Here is a 21419-nt window from a genome sequence, read left to right as displayed (position 1 = left end):
ATTTTCTCATGAAACAGCTGGTGTTAATATTGTTTTACTCTTTTAAGCATTTTAATTACTTAATGCAAATAAATGCCCCTTTGAGATCTGTGGTAATATCACTATTCCCACACTTCAGTTTAAGAAAAAGGGAGCAGCTTGCCAAAGACAATATGTTATATTGCCAGCTGGGGGCTCTGAGTGTTAAATCCCAGATCGATTTAGTCTGTTTTGATTCATAAATTTTAAAAGAAATTGGGAGGACTTGTGCAAAACCATGTGTGCCAAGTATATCTTCAAGGCATTGCTTTGTGTAAATATGAACATGTCAGATGTTTTAGAAGCATGTTTTTGAACTTGACTTTTTTGTTTCCAGCAGAGCATCTTACTCTTTTTTTTTTTTTTTTTTGGCTGTGCAGGGTCTTCATTGCTGCACAGGCTTTTCTCTAGTTGTGGTGAAAGGGGCTACTCTCTAGTTGTGGTGCAAGGGTTTCTCATGCAGTGGCTTCTCTCGTGGAATACAGACTCTAGAGCGCGGGCTTAGTTGTGGCGCTCGAGGTTTAGTTGCTCCACAGCATGTGGGATCCTCCCAGACCAGAGATGAATCTCAGGTCTCCTGAATTGGCAGGCAGATTCTTTACCACTGAGCCATCAGGGAAGCTAAGAGCAGCTTACTCTTTACAGAGAGGTAGCACTTAGCCACTGTCCTTTTTGAGGAACTCCAAAGATATTTTCCCCAGGATCTCTTGCACTCGTGACAGTTTGAGAATTTTGTGACAAAAGGAGCCTGTTTTCTGTGTGTAAACAGATGAAACTGCTGGGTGAATGCAGCGGCAGCATAGACTCAGTGAAAAGACTGGAACACAAGCTGACGGAGGAAGAGGACCATTTTCCTGGCTTTGTTAACCTGAATAGCACTGAAACCCAAACAGCTGGTGAGTGAGTTGTGCTCAATTCAGGACAGAGTGAAATAGAAGATCTCAAAAGACTTTGTTGCCTCTGAGTTCCACTGTGTTACTTACCTCAATCTATACTATTCTGTCCTGAGAACTTTCCTCCAGGTTACAAGGATCTCTGGGGACAGAATGAGGAAGTGAAAAGTATCACAGTGGTTTTTCCCCATGTTCCATTTATTTTAAAGCATCATCTTTGACTCACTAGTCAGGAATCTTCTATATACATGCCCACTGTTCTCAGAGCTCTATTGCAGAAAGAAACCAAGAACTGAAGGTTATCTTCACCAACTTTATTGTTGTTTTTTTTTTTTAATATTTCTGTATGTATTTATTTTGGCTGCCCCGGGCCTTAGTTGCAGCATGCAGAATCTAGTTCCCTGACCAGGGATTGAACTCAGGCCACCCTGCATTAGGAGCAGGGAGTCCTAGCCGCTGGACCACCAGGGAAGTCCCGATGTTCACTCACTTTAATGCTATCACTTCATAAATCTCTTTACAGTGTTAAATCTTAAGTAGCTGATTTTTTCTTCCCCATCATTGTTAAAAATGCAGATAGGAAAAATACAGCCACTGTACTATTACTTACAGCTGACAGCAATAGAAATGCCCAGCGGTGTTACTTTCTTTTCTGTTTTCGAGTTAGTTCCCATGTCAGTTTCAAGCATTTCCCAAACATTCCAAGTGGAGGAAAGCCCCTCACTCTCATGTGCGTGTCCTGTCTTGCCAGGTGTGATTGACCGCTGGGAACTCATCCAGGCAGAGGCCCTGAGCAAGGAGCTGAGGATGAAACAGAAGCCCCAGAGGAGGCAGCAGTTGGACTCAGACCTGAACAGCATTCTGACCTGGCTGCAGGAGACAGAGGGCGACCTGGAACAGCTTCAGCGTCTACAGCTCAGCACTGACATCCAGTCCATCGCGCTCCAAATCCAGAAGCTGAAGGTAGCTGCCCTTGGCCTTTCCCACAGCACCAGACACAGAGCTGCCACATGGAGTGCCCAGTCAGATGAAAAACACCAGCCCTGGCTTTACACACTCACATAGTGGTGGGCCAGTGGTTGGTGGAAGTGGACATGAACGTTTCCCCAGCCGTCCCGAATCAGAGTGTTCCTAGGAAGGCTGGGAAGGATTGAGAGCTGGATTGAGTTGCAGAACCAGACCCATAAAAATGTGTGTGTGTGTGTTAGTTGCTCAGTCACGTCCAACTCCTTGAGACCCCATGGACTGTAGCCCACAGGCTCCTCTGTCCATGGAATTTTCCAGGAAAGAATACTGGAGTGGGTAGCCATTCCCTTCTCCGGGGTATTGTCCCGACCCAGGGATCCAACGCGTGTCTCCTGCATTGCAGGCGGATTCTTTACCATCTGAGCCACCAGGGAAGCCCCTCATGAAAATAATCATGATTTAATGACCAGTTAAAATTGCATAACACTTCCAGGTACCTCTGGGACCTAGTTAACCTCTTTTAAGGGAAACACAGCTATGGCCAGGATCCTACAAGTCTGTCTAGAGCTGGAGAGGAAGCTTCTCCCAGAGGGTATACGTGTGAGTTTGTGGAGACCTTAGGAAGCTACTTATAGTCCCAGAATCAGCAGAACTTCTGAAATAGATCATGATAGTGGCAGGAGCAATTTTCAGTGTAATGAATCCAACTAAACAAAACCTGTGGAGTAATCCTGCTAAAACACCTGACATTTCCATTCGATTTTGACCTTGTTGGATGTAGCACAGAAGACAACCTTCTCTAACTCCCTCTCTAGATCTTAAAAATCCTCCTCAGCCCAGCTATTGAGATGCATTGATATAAGGAGACTTTTGTAAGCATGCTATGGATGGAGAGCTCAGTGTCTTCTTAATAGCTCTCTTGGTCCTGCCTTTTTGTTTGGAGAACGTCAAGCTGTGCTCTTCCTCAGATGTAGCTACCGGGCCCTCTAGGCTCAAGGATTAAGCAAAGCACACTGCCTTTGTGTCTCCCTGGTTTCTGTGTATGCTGGTTTTCTTTGGGGATGATGTTTTTCTGCCTTGTTTTAGCTGTTATTTTGTTTTAAATGTTCAAACAGTGAAGTGAGTCTTCCTGACCACTGCTCAGACTTCTTATAGAGGAGCCTCTTTACCAGCTCCATCAATTTCAAGATGAAGCATCAGATGGGAGATGCAATTTACATTCTCTGGATTACTTTTTTTTTTTTTTTAAAGTGCTTAAATTACTTGAGTGTCTCCCTAGGAAAATGTAAGGCAGTGTTGCATTATAATCAGTTCCTTAAAAGGTTGATGAAACAAACATGGCCAGAATCTGAGACCTAAGTGAGATCAGAGTGGAAAAAATGAGACCTTAAATGTCAGCCTGTGTGATAAGAAAAAGCCACCCTCTTATGCATCCCTCCCCCATCTTTCCTGTCTGTTTTCTGAGGATAAATCTGTGGAATAACCTAGTACTTTCTACAACATTTCCTGGTTTTTATGCTGTTTCTGTGGTTGACTCTATATCATGGTATGTTAAGAATCCACTTAAAAGTGAAAATTAAGAAAGTTGGAAACATAACAGAAATGGTGAGAATTAAAAGAAAATATAGCCTAGGTAGATGTGATCTGTAGGGTCACTGACCCTACCTTGATCTGGGAACATTTAAAACAGTACCAAGATATTCAGTGATTAATATATAAACTTGTACTCAAGTTCTTGAAATTTAGTTCTAGATTTTGGGGAAATACACACAGTAACACATCAGTCACCTGTTTTTTGTTTGTTTGTTTTGCTTTTTGTGAAACCAAGCTAAATTTGTTAGCTGATAAAATACTGTTTATTCTCTTTATCATCTCAAAAATTCTGGCCTGTGACAGAGGCAGTGTTCTCAGGCTGTGGACCAATGACTGTCGGTGCCTGTGAAGTCAGAACAGCTGGATCTGCTTTCTTACCAAGCGGCACATTTCATACCTCTGTGCACAACTTTGAGTAGCATTGTTTTTCAGCAGCTAAGTCATGTCCGCTTCTTTGCAGAAGCAGACCCCATGGACTGCAGCACGCGAAGCTTCCCCGTCCTTCACTATCTCCCAGAGTTTGCTCAAACTCATGTCCATTTAGTCTATGATACCATCCAGCCATCTCATCCTCTGTCACCCTCTTCTCCTCCTGCCCTCAGTCCTTCCCAGTCTTTTCCAGTGAGTCGGCTCTTTGCATCAGGTGGCCAAAGTATTGGAGCTTCAACTTCAGCATCAGTCCTTTCAATGAATATTCAGGGTTGATTTCTTTTAGGATTAACTGGTTTGATCTCCTTGCAGTCCAAGGGACTCTCAAGAGTCTTCTCCAGTACTACAATTCGAAAGCATCAGTTCTTTAGCACTCAGACTTCTTTATGGTCCAACTCTCACATCCATACAGGACTACTGGAAAAATCATAGCTGTGACTAGATGGACCTTTGTCAGCAAAGTGATATCTCTGCTTTTTAATGTGTTGTCTAGGTTTGCTATAGCTTTCCTTCCAAGGAGCAAGTGTCTTTTAATTTCATGGCTGCAGTCACTGTCCACAGTGATTTTGGAGCCCAATGAGTAGCATTAGTCTACTGAAATAGAATTTATACGCTGGAACTAAGAGTACATTTCCTGCTGCTCAGAAATGTTGGATGATGTTGTGTTTGGTTTGTTTTGGTTGGTTTGTTGTTGGACTCCCATGATAGGGGCTGAGTTCATCGTACTCTTTAGTTCACTGCCAGGATCATCTTTGCTTCCTGCAAAGTTCCTTAGTTTTATTTATCTATCCCTTTTCTCCCACTGTTTCTTAATCCCCATTCCTCAAACCCATAGCAACCATTCCAAAATTTTAATATTCTTTTTTCACGTGTATTCCTGAAAAATGTATATTTGTGTGTGCAGAATATATTTTAAATTGCATAAATGCTGTTTTGTAACCTATAGCAATCTGTTCATGACTCTTTCACTTACAACTATATTTTCTTAAGATCCATTTATGTCAGTAAGTCTATATCTGATCCAATTCTTTTAGCTCCATTGTGGTCCCCAGTGATGTGTACCTTAGCCATCTTGCTAAGGCCAGTGTTAATTAATGAATCTTTTTAATTTGGGTGAAGCATTTCCAGGCGTCTCAGACTATTTCTCTTTAATGTTTTTATTGTTGTTTTTCTTGTTTGATTGTTCTCCTTTCTCTTTGCAGGAGCTCCAGAAAGCTGTGGACCACCGCAAAGCCATTATCCTCTCCATCCATCTGTGCAGCTCTGAGTTCACTCAGACTGGCCAGGAGGAGAGCCAGGATCTTCAGGATCGCTTGTCCCAGATGAATGGGCGGTGGGACCGTGTGTGCTCCCTGCTAGAGGAGTGGCGAGGTCTTCTGCAGGATGCGCTCATGCAGTGCCAGGTCTGTGGGGCTTTGGGCAGGCCACGCTCCAGAATCCAGCATTTCCAGTGTGACTGAGTCTGTGACTCAATTTATCAAGACCACTAGAGGGATGCAGTTACTTCCCAAAGTCGATATTCATGTGATATAACTTTGTGCCCAGTTTTCATTTTACTGGAGAATGTGTACATATGACCCAGAGTTGAGAAACCCCATCTCCTTTAGAATTTGCAAGAGACTGTTCCCATCAGTTTATCTCAGCCTCACCATTCCTCCTTTGACTCATTCATTTATTCGTTCAACAGATATTTTCTGAGCACATTAGGAGACATCCAAGTGAGCATTACAAATATTTACCCATTCATTCAGACCACAGTTACTTGCCCGGTGATTATAGACTTGACAGACACTTCACTAAGCAGGCAGGATACAGCCCAGCCTCTGCTTTTGTTGGGGAAGATGGACAACAAAAACGGAAATAAATGCTTAACCACGTTACTTCCAGATGATGATAAGGGTAACCAAATGAAAGCACTTTGGAATGGTGAGCAGGGAAGTTGTATGAAGGTTTGAGCTGACACCGGAAGGTTGTTGCCATGAAGGATGTCAAGCAAGTGGCAAGTCTCAGAAGCAGGAAAGGGCTTAGCATCTTCAAGGACAGAAGGAGGCCAGTGTGATCGGAGAAGAAAGAATGGACAAGAAAGATCCGGGAGGTGGTCAGGAGACAGATCATGCAGGGCTTTGTGGGCAGGGCCAGGAGTTTGGGTTATAATCTGAACAGGATGGGAAACCTGTATTCCAGGATCGTAGGTGCCCCCAAGAGTAATGGCTGCTTGAAAGCAGGTACCCAAGCTGTGGTTTCCCCCATCTCTAGTGTAGCGTCTCCTACCATGGAGATCTTCCATAACTATACCGTGATTAAATGAACACGTGGATGTGTGGAGCAAAGGGATTGAATTTAGGCCTTCAAAGATGGAAAGATTTGGGGACATCCCTGGTGGTCCAGTGGCTAAGACTCCACACTACCAGTGCAGGGGTCCTGGGTTCGATCCCTAGTCAGTGAGCTATATCCCATAAGCCACAACTAAGTCCCAGCACAGCCAAATAAATAAATATATATTTTTTAAATGTTAGGTGAGAGAGGAGGAGAGTTCTTCTCTCCAATCTGTGTTAGAGCCCTAGGAATTCAGTATTTGATGCCAGTTTTCCTTATGTCTAATTTTTCCCTAGAGTAATAAATTAGATGCTTTTTGGTAAGAACTTGAACTCAGATAATTATAATAATTTCAGGGCCTTGCTTAGAAAGGAGTTGTGTATAAGATCTGAAAACCAATGGCAGGAATTGTAATGCATGGATATTTAAGCTGTGAGGGAAAGAAAAATGTCTCATTCAGGATGACTTTATGCTCCATATATTTTTTTTTCCATAGGATTTTCATGAAATGAGTCACAGCTTGCTTCTTATGCTGGAGAACATTGACAGAAGGAAAAATGAAATTGTCCCCATTGATTCTAACCTTGATGCAGAAATACTTCAGGACCATCACAAACAGCTTAAGGTAAGATATGTGGACTTGGACAGCCTCTGCTTATGTTTTAGGTGGTTCTACTTATTTACCTTTTATGTTGTAGTCTCTTAGTCTTTCTTTACCCCTCATGATGTCTCATCTCTGTGAAGCAAGCATGTGCATAGAAGATGGCATATGCTGGCTTTAGAATCTTGTTCTAAAGCCGTTGCTCATCTAAAAATCAGTCTTCATCTTTTTTTTTTAGCTAATTTTTTAATAGACTTTTGTAAAAAGGTTTTTTTCTGAGACTTTTTTAAAGTCTTAATTGAATTTGTTACAATCTTGCTTCTGTTTAATGTTTTTTGTTTTTTGGCCATGAGGCATGTGGAATTTTAGCTCCCTAAGGATCAAACCCATATCCCCTGCATTGGAAGGTGAAGTCTTAACTGCTGTACCACCAGGGAAGTCCTCAGATGGTCTTCATCTTAATTAGCCTGTTTTTATCAAGTCAGCTCAATGCTTATTTTCAATTTATTTCTAATTTAAACTTTATATGTTGAATCTATGTCCCAAGACTGTTTTGGGTAACTGATAATAAAAAGAACATTAAATCTATTAAAATAGAGAATCTATTAAAATAGAGACCATTAAGGATTCTTAAGAAGAATTAAGCATGTAGATTCAACCTCAGCATCAAGTTTTCTGAAATCTAAGACAAGGGAAACATGGTAAGTTAAACGATTTTCATTACCCGACAAAAAGAAAACATACTAGTTCTCAAGGAATAGGATACTTTTTCTAGTACTAAATTCAAAAGGATATTTGCAGGATTTTTGTGTAGATTGTTATGCAAAGAACTTCAGACAATATAATGTGCCATATACTTAAGTGATTTTATGGAAGATAAGGAAGCATATTTGAGTTCCATTAGGAGAAAATAATTTGCATTTTGTCACTTTCTGTATTTTTAAAATGCTATTTCTTAACATTTAACACTCAACAGTGACCTAACCAACAGAATTGGCAGCTTTTAGTTCAGTACTATAAAGGTCTTAGAAACCCGGAGGAAATAGCTATGCAGCTACATTTTTACCAGACTTTTGACCTCAGACATTAAGTTGTGAGTGATGAATCACCCATATACCTTTTTAAAAATCTCAAATAGATATCAGAGTATACCTCAACCAAGCTGAGTTTTTCTGCATTTATATGTTAGTTTTACTTTTCTTTTTAAATGAATATTTTATGTTTCATTTGCATAATACTTTATATTTTAAATAATTTGACATACATTCACCAATATGAACCCTCCAATAATACTGTGGACCAGGCTGGAATTAATATCACCATTTTACCTAAAGGAAGTCAACCCTGAATACTCATTGGAAGAACTGATGATGAAGCTGAAGCTCAAATATTTTGGCCACCTGATTTGAAGAGCCGACTCATTGGAAAAGAGATTGATGCTAGGAAAGGTTGAGGGCAGGAGGAGAAGGGGGTGGCGGAAGATGAGACGGTTCGATAGCGTCACAGACTCAAAGACGTACATTTGAACAAACTCCAGGAGATAGTGAAGGACAGGGGAGTCTGGCATGTTGCAGTCCGTGGGGTCACAAAGAGTTGGACATGACTTAGTGACTGAAAAACAACAACCACCAAATGAGAAAACTGAAATCAGAAAGGTTCAAGGATTTTATAGGATGCTTTTTGGGAGAGGTAGGATTAGAACATAGGTCCCTGATTCCCAAAGGCCATGGCTGCTGTATCCTTCCTTGTGTGATGCTTGGGTGTAATTGTCCACTGAGTTAAAGTGATGTCATCCTGCACCTGAGGACTTTCTCCAAGTATCAAAAATTCTTAGAAAAATATTTTTTATTATATTCTTAGCAAATAAGGCATGAGCTGTTGGAATCTCAACTCAAAGTGGCCTCACTGCAAGACATGTCTTGCCAACTGTTGGTGAATGCTGAAGGCACAGACTGTTTAGAAGCCAAAGAAAAAGTCCATGTGATTGGAAATCGACTCAAACTTCTCTTGAAGGAGGTCAGTCGTCACATCAAGGAGCTGGAGAAGTTATTAGACATGTCAAGCAGTCAGCAGGTAAGCTCTCAACAGACATCATTGTGTCAAATTTCCTGCAAGAGACCAAACAAGCACCATCTTTATCCATTTCAGAAAGACTCTGAATGGAGTACTTGTCAGAATAGAGTGTCTTTTCTCTCAATCACCGCTCTTACAAATCTGTCTCAAAATAAAAAAGCAACTCGAAAACTTTCGTAATAGGACACTACTTTTGATTCTGTTACATCCAAAAATCCTTCTGTAGCTGTTACTGCTGACCCTGTTAGCGCCACTATTGTGGCATTTTATTTTACCCAGTTTATTTAAGAATACATGTGCTTTCAGTGACACAGTGAGAGGAGGTCAGGAGCAACTGGTGCACAGGAGTTTCACATTCAGACCTTAGAAGGCATGAATTCGCCTGACATAGATGACAGTTAAGTCATAAGAAGTGTTCTCTGCTAGCTTTTATTTATTTATCTATTTACTTGTTTGTTTATCTCTTTATTTATTGGTAAATCTACTGCATCGTGGTAATATTGTTGGTTTTAAGAAATGCTTTTGCAGGTAAGACTTCAGACATTCACTTGTGAAGTCCTGTCATGAACACACAAACACGCTGCAGGCAAAAGAACTATCTACTCCCAGTAACAGCAGGTGCCAGAAACAGTACAGTTTCTCTGATGCTAAAAAGGGTGGCTCCTGGATGACCAATGTGGTGTCTCTCCAGCCTGTTCATCCTGCAGCTCAAGGCAGATTCCATCACCCACTTCATGTCAGTCCATTCCCATCACTGAGAAATAATAAAGCTTCAAGTGACCCAGTAATAGCAGAACTGTTAAACACCTAGCTATTAAAACATAGCTATTAAATAAATAAATACCTGTGTTTTCTGGAAGGCCCAAACTCACAACCAAGAAAGCGCAACACACTAGAAGAATTAGGTTCTGTTTTTCCTGCAACTGTCCGATTCTATTTTTTGTTTGTTTTTTAAACTGGGGTATAGTTGCTTTACAGTGTTGTGTTAGTTTCTGCTGTCCAATCAATTGAATCAGCCATATGCAGACATACATCCCCTCGTTCGTGGACCTCCCTCCCACCCGCCACCCCTTCCTGCTCCTCTAGGTCACCCCAGAGCACTGAGCTGAGCTCCCTGCGCTGTAAGGCAGAGTCCCACTAGCTATCTCTTTTACACGTGGTCATGTATTTATGTCAATCCTAATCTCCCAGTTCGTCCGATGTGCCCCCCACTCCCCGCCAAGTCCACACATCCCTTCTCTACGTCTGCGTTTCTATTCCTCCCCTTCTCTTTTTCCCAAGGATGAGAATGGGGTGGGAAGTACTTTGCAGATCACAAAGCCATCATGGCTCTGGGACGTGGCATCGTTAAGAGCATCTGTTTCTCACATAGGATCTGTCTTCCTGGTCTTCTGCTGACGAACTGGACACCTCGGGATCTGTGAGTCCTACCTCGGGAAGAAGTACCCCTAACAGACAGAAAACGGTAACTTCCCACGGGTTATTTTCAGTTGGCCCAAGGGAGGGAACATGGGGATGCGACGGCCTCTGTACCTGACACAGGCTCCAAGGGCTCTCCCCTTGCAGAGCAGGGGTCCCCAGGCAGCATGGGGTTGTCCCTCGGTGACACAGAAGAGCTCTGTTTCCTCAGTCCTGCCGTGAACCCTCTCCACAAGCACTCAGGAGCGAAAAGAGCAGTTCTGATTTTCAGAAGAATCAGGGTTCAACGTTGCGGTTCATAAGCAGGGAGACAAATTATTTTTCTTGCTCCAAGGGCCATTTCTAGCAGAACGGTGCCCCCTTGTCCCTTTGGCGGCCCCTCCCTTCAAACCGCCACCACCATAGTCCACCCCAGAAAGGTAGACTCCACATAAAGGGGCGCCGCGGGCAGAGGTGGACAAAACCGAGCATCTCATGAGACCATTGAGTTTTCTGTTGACTCTCAAGCAGAGAAGCTCCTGAAGGTGGTCTTGAAGGTTTCCTGTGATTGTATTGCCCCCAGAGTGGCACCAGCTCAAGATGACTCACGCACAAGGCCTGTTATGGGGCTGTCTCCCTGGCACACAATGAGGAAGAAAAAACTAGTTTTGGCCCCTGCTACCCTCTCTACCTTGATTTCTCTGTGTAAATAGAGGCTCGTTTTTCGTTTTGTTATTTATTTATTTATTTATTTTTTGGTCTGGCTTTATGATTATATTCATTTTTATTATCATTCCATTTCTTTACTTTTTAGAAATATTGATTTCATTTGTATTTTTTTTTGTTATAAACACTTAAATTCTATGCTGATAAATGTTATTATCTTTTTAGAGTTGTTTTTTTTTTTTTACTACATTCACTAGTTTCCTATAGATCCTAGTTTAAGAATGTGAAGGAATACTGGCTTTTCGAGTCAAATTTTAGCCTTTATTTGAGTATTTAACTTATTGAGTCTTCATCACTATACACAGAACAATCTCACTTTATCATTATTTTTGACCTACCTGCCAAGAATTTTAATATTGTTCCAGTCTACTGGAAGATGATAAAATATGTAAAGTATATTTGAAATACATAACATGACATATTGCAGTTTGTATTTATTGTAATTAAATATGCAGAGATCTTTGGGTGGTGTAGTCATTTATGTTTCTACCATGAAAGGGGGAGAAATGTACCTACTGTGATGTGCATGCCCAAACCACCATCCCTGTTTCTTCAGTGATGAATAATATAGATGTTAATTGATTTTGCTTCTTCAACCAAAGAAAAGCCAGTTTCCTTGATTCATGGGTACTGATCATTTCATTTGATTTATATTTCCTTTGCTGCACTTTTAGTTTAATTTTCATCAGTAGCTCGTCTTTATTTGCCTGGACTGAACATTCTTCTTTCTTTACCCCTGTTCATTGCAAACAGCCACGAGGCAAATGTAGTCTCTCACAGCCTGGACCCTCTGTCAGCAGTCCACATAGCAGGTACCTTATTCTCCTGGTTTCCACAGTGTTCTAGAACTCCAAGAGGATGATGAAAATTGTCCATGATTTAGTCAGGCCTGTATTTGGTCTGCCTCAGGGTAGTTGAGAAACTACTCTTTTCAGTCCACACCCTTTCCTAATAAATTGAGAGAGATTTTTCTAAGTGGAAAGTACAAGAAAATCTCAGCGTAAAATATTTGGACCCCACCAAAATTTTAACTATGCATAGGCCATCCAGTACTTTTCATCCGATGGTATTTATTCTGTTTCCTCGTAAAGATTCGACGTCACTGATGGCACAGCGCCATTCGATTCATGGCAGAATTTTATCATCCTCTTTATTTCTAGATTTTACAATAAGATAGGTGATAGATCATTGAATTATTTTACCATCCCCAGAACCCACAAATCTGAATAAAATCTACTAACACCCCCAGCTTTTTATTTTATTTTCATGTTTTATCCAGATGGTGGGTTTTGGAGTCTCAACATGGCAAGTCCTAATTTGATATCACTTAAAATTTATAAGCACCTTTTCTCTTCTGCTTCTCCTAAAACTCCTCTTCAGCCAGCACACACACTTACCTTCCTGACACTCAGCCAGCTCTTTCCTTCCGGAAACAAGAGCACTCAGTCTCCCCCCCACCCAGGGACCTCCAGACAGCCTCCTCACAGCTGCCACTCTGCTTTACGCCGGCTTCCAGCAGTCCCTGTCTCTGCAGTTAGCAGTGCTTTGCCTTCTTCATTGTCGGTGTGATGTCTGTGCCCCCAGCCCTTCCACTAATCAGTTCACATTTCCCCAGACAACTTTTTGAAAATGAAAATACTGTCCTTGAATGAAAACAAAAATACATTCCAGTCACCGCAGTTCACTGTTAAAAGCGGTTTGTCTCACCACCGAGCTGGAATCTCAGTTCCTGGAAGGAGGGTGGGGGATGAGGAAGTGTAAACAGGCCCTGAGTCAGAGTGTTAGCTTTCCAGCTGTGTGCTAAAGGGACCAGCCTTTGCTTCTGGTCGTTTCCACTCAGCTGTATAGTACAGAACAGATCATGATCTGCTTTCTGGTTTTAAGCTTCACTTCACTATGTTTTGCTTTTTTTTTTTCCTTTGGTTTGGTTTGATGACAGTTTTGTGGGGCTTTTTTTTTTTTTTTTTGGTCTGTAACAAAATATCAATAATAAAACATGAATGGAGAAAAACTCAATGGGGATTTTTGAAGATCACGATGGGCTTCTCCAGGTGCGCTGATATTTTCTTAGCCCCCTATAAAAAAAGACATCGTGTACTGTAGAGAGATCACTGTTTCATAAAGTCCACCTTCTCGCCACAAATTACTAATGTGTCAAGAACAGAGATGGGGCATCCTGTCCCCGCAGCGTTCCTTTAAGGATACCAGAGATCAACTCTGTAGTTGACATAAATGATGGTGATGAGAAGGGGAAAAGCTCTTATGTTAGTAATAGTATCAGTACTGGTAGCAACCGCCCTCTGGTTCCCAATTTCCCCTCTTCTTTCAGACAGCCACCCAGCCTTCTGAAATGCCAAAGGCCTCATTTCTCAGGGCAGCAAGGGCTTCGACACATCTCCTAACGGGGCTTTGGGGCTGGGACAGCCACGTTCTCACTGTGACATCCACAAGGTGCTTTTAGCTCTGCTCTGTCCAGCACTGTTTATTAACATCTTTCTGAGCATACAGCACGGTGTCCACTTTGCTGCTCACAGGACCTGAAATACAAATGATCCTCACCTGAACGGCAAATGTCAGCAAACACCTTGGCAGGCGGGTTGTGGTTGAACATTCTTGGATCCTTAACTCCTTGGCACCTCTCTTTGGGGTGCACCCACGTGGACAATGACATGGCGAGTCTGTTGGGAAAGAATTAACTTCTCTCACAATCCAGGCTGTCACGGTGTTCCTTCACATTGGACTGGAGATTACCTTGCGTTTGATCTTGCACTGGTCCAGCAAACTTGAAAGGTTATTGCCAAAGCACAAACTGTTTAGAACGTTGACCCCAGCCATCTGTGATGGGAAAATTTTAGGCATATATTCTTCCTGATAGCAAAGAGGCTGACTTGAAAGAAGCTGGGTATTCGTTTGCAGGGAGGGTTCTTATTTTCTTTTTGTGGTTTAAAGTCAGATATTAAGAATATCAGTTGTTTGCCTGCTGTATATTTCAGATTGATTCTAGAGCCGTTGTTCTCTGTTCTCTTACATGATATTCTAGGCCTAACAATGGATTGATACCAGTGTTTACCATACACCTACTATGTTTAGGCCCAGGACCCACAAAATTAATACAATATGGTTCCTGTCATAAAAGATTAGTGATGTGTCAGAATCTATGTCAGAATCTAGAGATCCCCTAAATCAAGACTCTTTAATATTCTAAACATTTGAAAAATATTTGAAAGCATACATTCCTAATAAGTATTCACAATTTTTGAGATTAAACATACTTAAGATGCATGGCTTTTTGAAGCCGTGTTTATGATGACCCAGCTGACATTTTTTTCTCCAACTTTTGATTTGAAATTATCTAACCTGACAGCCAATAACTCTTCAAAATTCTACTATAGATTAGTTGAAGTTCACACATGGGAAGATTTTACTCCAATTTCCTGCAAGGCAACGGAAAAACTACTCCATAGTCTGCATAGAGGGAAATGATGACTTCATTCCAAAGCTGAGAATTGTAACATGTAAATCTTCCCTGGGCATCTTTAGTCTTTGGCACCTTCTACACAAAGAGCTAAGACAGAATAAGTGGCAAATGAGTGGCTGAAACACTGAAACAGAGAGGAAAGAGACCTCATTAAAAATGTGTTCAAGAGAGCATTTAAGCAGGCACAGTGGGGTTTTTACACGTACATGAGGGCCTCACTGTAAACACTGTTCAATTTCTCATGGAATTTTTTTTTTCAGGTCTTTTCTGTCCTCCCTGGGGATTTATTTATTCAAAGCTCTCAAAGTGTCTCAGCGTAAAGCAACCTTGCCCCCGAGGCAGGCCGGACACCCTGGCAGAGGACTGTTAGTTAGAGGTGCAGGCTCCGCTGTGCTTCTTTTATATTTTGAGGTCTGCATTCCCAGTGTTTCCCGGGAACAAAAAGACACTTTGGAAAAATACAGCACCTCTTTGAAAGTACTGCTATAAATCAGGACTATTTGCCTGAAGAAAAGGCTGAATCCAGCAAAATCCCTAAGGGAGTGAGTCGGCACACCCTTGCTGTAATCATACAGATAAGAATGATAAGTTGCTGACATTGATTTAGCGTTTAGTGTATTCTAAGGACCATGCTAAGCGTTATATATCTGTTACCTCATTTCCTCATTTAATCCTCCCAACATGTTCATTCCCAATTTTATAGACAAGGATATCAGTAAATAGAGGCATGAAGATGCAGCATTTGAAACCAGGTCTCTCTTACTCTGAAACCTAGCTCATTAACCACTCCACCCGACTACAAGCTCTTAATGAGTGTGTGTGTGTGTGCACGCGCATATGCGCTCAGTCGCTAAGTCAGGTCTGACTCTTTGCAATCCCGTGGACGCTATAGCCCGCCAGGCTCCTCTGTCCATGGGATTTCCCAGACAAGAATATCAGAATGGGTTGCCATTTCCTTCTCTAAGGGATCTCCCCAATTCAGGGATTGAACCCACATCTCCTGCAGTGGCAGGTGATTCTTTACCAATGCACCACCTGAGAGGGTTGCTTTAAACAACAGTTCCAGGGCTGGGGCTACCGTGGGCTGCCTGAGATAGCTTTGGACCAGCCAGAATGTTCATTTTGGAATAAGGGGAGACACACCCTAAGTTGATTCTGAAAATTTGTCTTCTGAACCACATACCCGGGGAATAAAGATCATTCATGCAAGAACAGATAAAATCATGGACAACCTGATATTTCCTCACAAAATTTTCTATTCCTCTGCTGCCAGTGTTTGCTCACAAGTTACAAAATGAGTTGAAAGTGTCTTTTCATTTGTGTTTCGGTGGTGTATGCACAGAATTAACCCATTTTGTTTTCTTGGTGACATAAAATTTTTGAGATAAGTCGCACTCCACATGCACTCACTCCTTAGGCTTCTCACAGCCCTTCTGAGACTTTCTGCTGTGGTGTGTTCATAGCTATGGGCTTCCCTGGTGGCTCAGCTACTAAAAAATCTGCCTGCAATGCAGGAGACCTGGGTTCAATTCCTGGGTTGGGAAGATCCCCTGGAGAAGGGAACAGCTACCCACTCCAATTCCCACAACTACACATATTTGGGGAAAGAGGTGAAACAATGCCCGGCTAGTTTTTTTACCCTCAAATTTGAATGAGTGAGGGGAGTGAGAAAAATTATAAATGTTTACTTGTAGAGAATAAGCATGTTTTTGCAGGACAAGGTTACCTGAAATATCTCCATTGATGAAGTTCCGTAAGCAAGCTTACGCATTTAGTTTTTCCCCTGTCGACACAGCCTCCAATGCATCTGTGTGTGGAGTAAGGCCCTTGGAGAGGGATGAGTGAGAGGTCTTTGTTCTTCCCCCTGTCCGATTCCCCAGGACTCTTGAAACTTAACTGATTTTAGATTAATAGATTAAATATTAAAAGTACTCACTTACTTGGTATCATTAACCTGCTAGTATTAATACTAGAAGCACTGGGACAGGTTCATCCTAAGGAGAGAGAACTTTGGGCTTGTTGAAACCTTAGTAATTGCCCCCACGCGGGTGGCATTGTTTTCAGTAGACCAACTGGGCATTTCCAAGAGCAGTCAACTGCATGGAAGATCACTGAGCACTGTGTGTTCTCTTTGTCCCCATCTTAGCCCATTATTTCTCCCCAGGTTGGCATTCTTCAACATTAGAAAGCTTGCACTAATTAAATGTTAATAGAGAATGCTCTGATGCTGTTAAATGTGCCATGTCCTTCAGTAGACTCTACAGCATCTGAGCCTGTCATCCAAAGATGGTGACCTTGTCTTGCGTTTCTCAGGAGTGGACTAGTCAATGTGTAGCCCTCGTTTTGATCTCGATCTTTGGCTTAATTGTTCAAAGAAGCTAATAATTGACAAATGGGCTGTTCAGCTCTGTCACTCAGATTCTTATTATCAATGACACGCATGAATCTGCCCATCACTAATGTCCTGAAGTGTCTCCTAAAGAAAAAAGTCAGTTTGAAATCTCCCTCGTTTTATTTAGATGCTGAATAATAAGCAAACGTGGAGCTCTCTTTTGTGTTTTTAAGTCGTCAGACAGCTGACAGGTGGAGAGTGGTGTTCACCGGGGCCTATTTTCAGGTCATTCAGTCCAGAGCTCATGGGTGACTGTCTCATCCTTCCCCAGACACTTTAAACCACTGAATTTATAAACTATCAGAACAAAAAGTTTTTAGGAGATTAATGCACTCTCATCTTTGCAAATGAGAAAACTGAAGACCAGAGAGATTAAATTACTTGCCCACAGTTGTACAGCTGCCTCAAAATAGAATGCCTCTGTGTCCATATACTGACTTGGTGGTCTCTGTAAAACCGTGAGGCTTTATGATTAAAAGCATTTATTTTAGACATGAGGGAACCACTCGCCTCCAGGTATTTTAAGATATTGCCTTCTTTGCATCTACATGGGAGATACCCATGACATAAATATGTCACCAAACAGCAAAACATTACAGAGACATGCTGCTGAAGCTCTTCCTTTTTTATTTTATTTTATTTTTTACTTTTTGGCTGCACCTCGAAGCATGTGGAACCTTAGTTCCCAGACCAGTTACCGAACCTACGTCCCCTGCATTGGAAGTGAAGTGAAGCTGCTCGGTCGTGTCCGACTCTTTGCAACCCCATGGACTGTAGCCTACCAGGCTGCTCTGTCCATAGGATTCTCCAGGCAAGAATACTGGAGTGGGTTGCCATTTCCTTCTCCAGGGGATCTTCCTGACCCAGGGATTGAACCTGGGTCTCCTGTATTGCAGGCAGACGCTTTACCCTCTGAGCCACCAGGGAAGCCCCCCTGCATTGGAAGGCAGAGTCTAAACCACTGGATCACCAGGGAAGTCCATACAGCTCCTCCTTTAATTGTCAACTGGGGCAAGTGATTTACCCTGTTTATAAAGCCTAAGTTCTAGTTGACATTTTCATTCTATGCCATGCTAGCGGGGTAACCTCGAAGTTACCTAACTTCTCTTTGCTTCCTTTATGTCGGCTATAAAATGGAGGTGGGACAGGAACACCGAGGACTGCTGTGGGGATGAAGTGAGAGACAAATGCTTCTGTTATCCTGCAGTTAGAAGAGTAAATGTGAACTTTTGTTAGTTATTTATCGACAAAATCAGAAGATAGATTAGCTACGCTAAGGCTTTATCTCAGCACGAATATTTTACAATTAGGTAGCTAGAGAAAGTTCTGTTTAATAGGTATGTGACAGACTTCTTTTATGCCCTGGGTCAGGAAGATCCCCTGGAGAAGGTGATGGCAAGCCACTCCAGTATTCTTGCCTGGGAAATCCCATGGACAGAGGAGCCTGGTGGGCAACAGTCTATGGGGTCACAAAGAGCCAGAGGTGACTGAGTGTGCACACACACAGCTTACCTTCACAAAATACAGTGTTTCTGGGTATTGGTCCTAGTAGAGGGCAGTTAATCAGTTTGACCACTAGGTGGTGATTGAACTCTTGTGGCCTCCCAGTTGGTAACCTCTTTACATTCACCAATTACTAGAAGACATAAAGTGTATAAAACATGGAGCTTCCAAGTTGGAAGCCTGTCTAGTCTAATTTGAAGGATTTGAAGAAGAGGTTGTAGCATAGAGGTGAAGTCAGTTGTTCAAGGTTTGTAGACCAGAAAAGAACACAGTCCCAATTTAGGCCAGGAGTCTGTTTTTTTCAATCACCCTCTGAAGCTGCAGTAGAAACCCGGTATAGTACACGGCTGCTCAGAGCTTCTACAGGGCCGGTCTAGACTGCTTGTTTCACATATTTCGTTGTGAATTTAATGAAAGAGTTTTGAGCAGTCCCTCTGTTCCCTTTTAAGGGGATTGCGTCTGTTTTTTTGTCTTAACATTTTCTTTGGTGCCACTCCTCACTGTTACCGGTGTAATCTGGCTTCCAAAATTAATGGCTAATCAGGTAGCTCTAATAGCTCAGTTGGTAAAGAATCCGCCTGAGATGCAGGAGACACCGGTTCAGTTCCTGGGTCAGGAAGATTCGCTGGAGAAGGGATAGGCTACCCACTCCAGTATTCTTGGGCTTCCCTTGTGGCTCAGCTGGTAAAGAATCTGCCTGCAATGTGGGAGACCTGGATTCGACCCTTGGGTTGGGAAGATCCTCTGCAGCAGGGAAAGGTTATCCACTCCAGTATTCTGGCCTGGAGAATTCCATGGACTGTGTAGTCCCTGGGGTCTCAAAGAGTTGGACATGACTGAGCGACTTTCACTTTTCTTTTCAAGGTAGCTGGAGACAGTGTTTTCTCATGAGATAAGCATACAGAGTAACCAATACAGTGTTCATACCTCTCCTATGGTCTCACAATCAATGCCCTTACCATCAATTAGAGAATTCAGACTAGGTGTGGGGACTGGATCTCCTTGGTATATCTGTTCTTTCTGCTTCTGCAACGTTGTGTGTGTGTGTGTGTGTGTGTGTGTGTGTGTGTGTGTGTGTGTGTATACAATTCCTCTTGTAAATATCATTGCTTTCCTCCTCTTCTCCGCTAGTAACCAAAACATTAACGGATGCTTACAAAGAGAAAGCAGTACCTCCCACCCAGAACCTACTTCCATATTCAGTGTTTCATAGGCAGTCTTTCTTATGAATTCTGAAGTTCATGCTTCATCTGTAATGCACTATTTCAAAGTAGATGGGGAAATTTAAGAAGATAGGAAAACATGGAACATTGGGTCTAGAAGGAGCCTTCAAGACACAATCTATCTTTAGAAACAGTGTGTCGGTTTCCCACATTGATGGAGCCAGTGACAGAAGGATCATCCTGGAGTCAGTATCATTCAGCACCAGAGTTGTGTAGACTGACTCTACCGCCACGCTTATTCTTACAGCTTTGGAATCCGCCAGTGTCAGGGCCAGTCGCTGACTCAGTGCAAGATGAAACCAGGGTATACTCTAAGGTTAATTCAACTCTATGGGTCTGTGCAAAATGACTGCAGCTGTTCTTGTCCTTGCTGCATGGATTCTGGCAAGTCCAGGACAGCTGGACGGGAGGAAGACCTTGTATCATCCTGACAGCCACTAATTGTGCCTAATGTTGCTCTTGATATTCTTACACCAAAAATATACTGCATCAAACATCTACATTTTAATTATCCCGGGTCTACTTAATTTATGCTGGTGGAGTGTGTGTAGAGCAATTAATTGTCTTTGTTGGAAAAGGTTTGCCAAATCGAGGGGTGGAATTTGAACCCAGTTAGTTACCTTTAACCGACTACATGTCTGCTTTCCATTAGTGCAGTTTCCAAACAGCTCTTCATTTGGCGGTGGGGATTTCACCTGGGTTTACTGCCGAAGGCTGGCAGCTAACTGCCAGCTTGGGCTGTGTCCAGCCTAACCAAAGGGGAGGAAGCAAACAACAGCATCCACCCAACACTGGAGATACTTGAGTTATTGATGTTGATTCTTCTCTCAGGTCCATAAAAGGTGGCTCCGATTCCTCCCTTTCTGAGCCTCGGCCAGCCCGGTCCGGCCGAGCCTTCCTGTTCAGAGTCCTCCGAGCGGCTCTTCCTCTTCAGCTCCTCCTGCTGCTTCTCATTGGGCTGGCCTGCCTAGTCCCAATGTCAGAGGAAGACTACAGCTGTGCCCTCTCCAACAATTTTGCCCGATCATTCCACCCCATGCTCAGATATACAAACGGCCCTCCTCCTCTCTGAACCAAGCAGATGCTCTCTGCAGCTTGCTGCTGGTCGCCTAAGGAGGAATTTGGCCCAGGGCAATCCCAAACGAGCAAAGAGAGGACGTGAGTCGTGGCGGATGCCCTCGGTATGGCAGCTCTCGCTCACCTCTGCATCCCATGCGTGCAAATGGTGGCTTCGTAGGTGGTGATAAACGGTGATGGAGGAGAGCACATAGAGGACAGAAGCTGGCAAGAAATTTTGATTGAGCCTCAGCACTAAAGAGATTCAAGATTTCTACCGTTCCCTGGACACATGAACTCTGGGCCCTTGGCCCATCCTGTGTATACCCAGGGACTTCCGGAGACCATCTGGGCAGCTTTCCCATGGTGCTGCTCCATCCATTCAATAAGCAATGCTACCTGAGCACCATGTTGGCATTGAACAATCTACCAGCCAACCAGTGCTGAAGAGATTTGAAGACCCTGTAAGATACAGTTTTTAAGAGCTTATACGGCAGCTTCCTTTTTACCTTGTTTTCTTTGGGGGCATGATGTTCTAACCTTGCATTAGAAGCACAAGCTGTAAATCTAAAAGGCACTTTTTTTTAAAGGTATAAAGAAACATTGGATGTAATAAATAAAAATCATGGAAGGCTTTATGTGAAAAAAAAGTTGAATGTTATAGTAAAAGAAATGATATTTATGTATGTACAGTTTGCTAAAGCCAAGTTTTGTTTGTATCAATTTATTTGCATTTATTACAGATACTATGAAA

The 21419-nt window shown here is 42.5% G+C and overlaps 1 protein-coding gene across 3 annotated transcripts in view; it reads left to right on the top strand.

The window, feature by feature from the left end:
- Positions 1–21419, top strand: part of SYNE1 (spectrin repeat containing nuclear envelope protein 1) — a 471658-nt gene extending 450239 nt beyond the window's left edge. For all 3 annotated transcript variants that reach the window (XM_081530296.1, XM_081530297.1, XM_081530298.1), the window contains 8 exons: positions 788–914; positions 1663–1874; positions 5102–5302; positions 6712–6840; positions 8677–8889; positions 10262–10354; positions 11767–11825; positions 20441–21419. In XM_081530296.1, coding sequence (XP_081386422.1) covers positions 788–914; positions 1663–1874; positions 5102–5302; positions 6712–6840; positions 8677–8889; positions 10262–10354; positions 11767–11825; positions 20441–20681 — 1275 coding nt within the window. In that variant the 3' untranslated portion in view covers positions 20682–21419. The remainder of the gene's footprint in view (positions 1–787; positions 915–1662; positions 1875–5101; positions 5303–6711; positions 6841–8676; positions 8890–10261; positions 10355–11766; positions 11826–20440) is intronic.

Source organism: Giraffa tippelskirchi, chromosome 9 (assembly GCF_054371585.1).
Source record: "Giraffa tippelskirchi isolate mGirTip1 chromosome 9, T2T-mGirTip1v1.2.pri, whole genome shotgun sequence".
NCBI lineage: Eukaryota > Metazoa > Chordata > Mammalia > Artiodactyla > Giraffidae > Giraffa > Giraffa tippelskirchi.
Note: the sequence above shows the minus strand (reverse complement) of the source record. Positions and strands in the feature narration are given on the sequence as shown.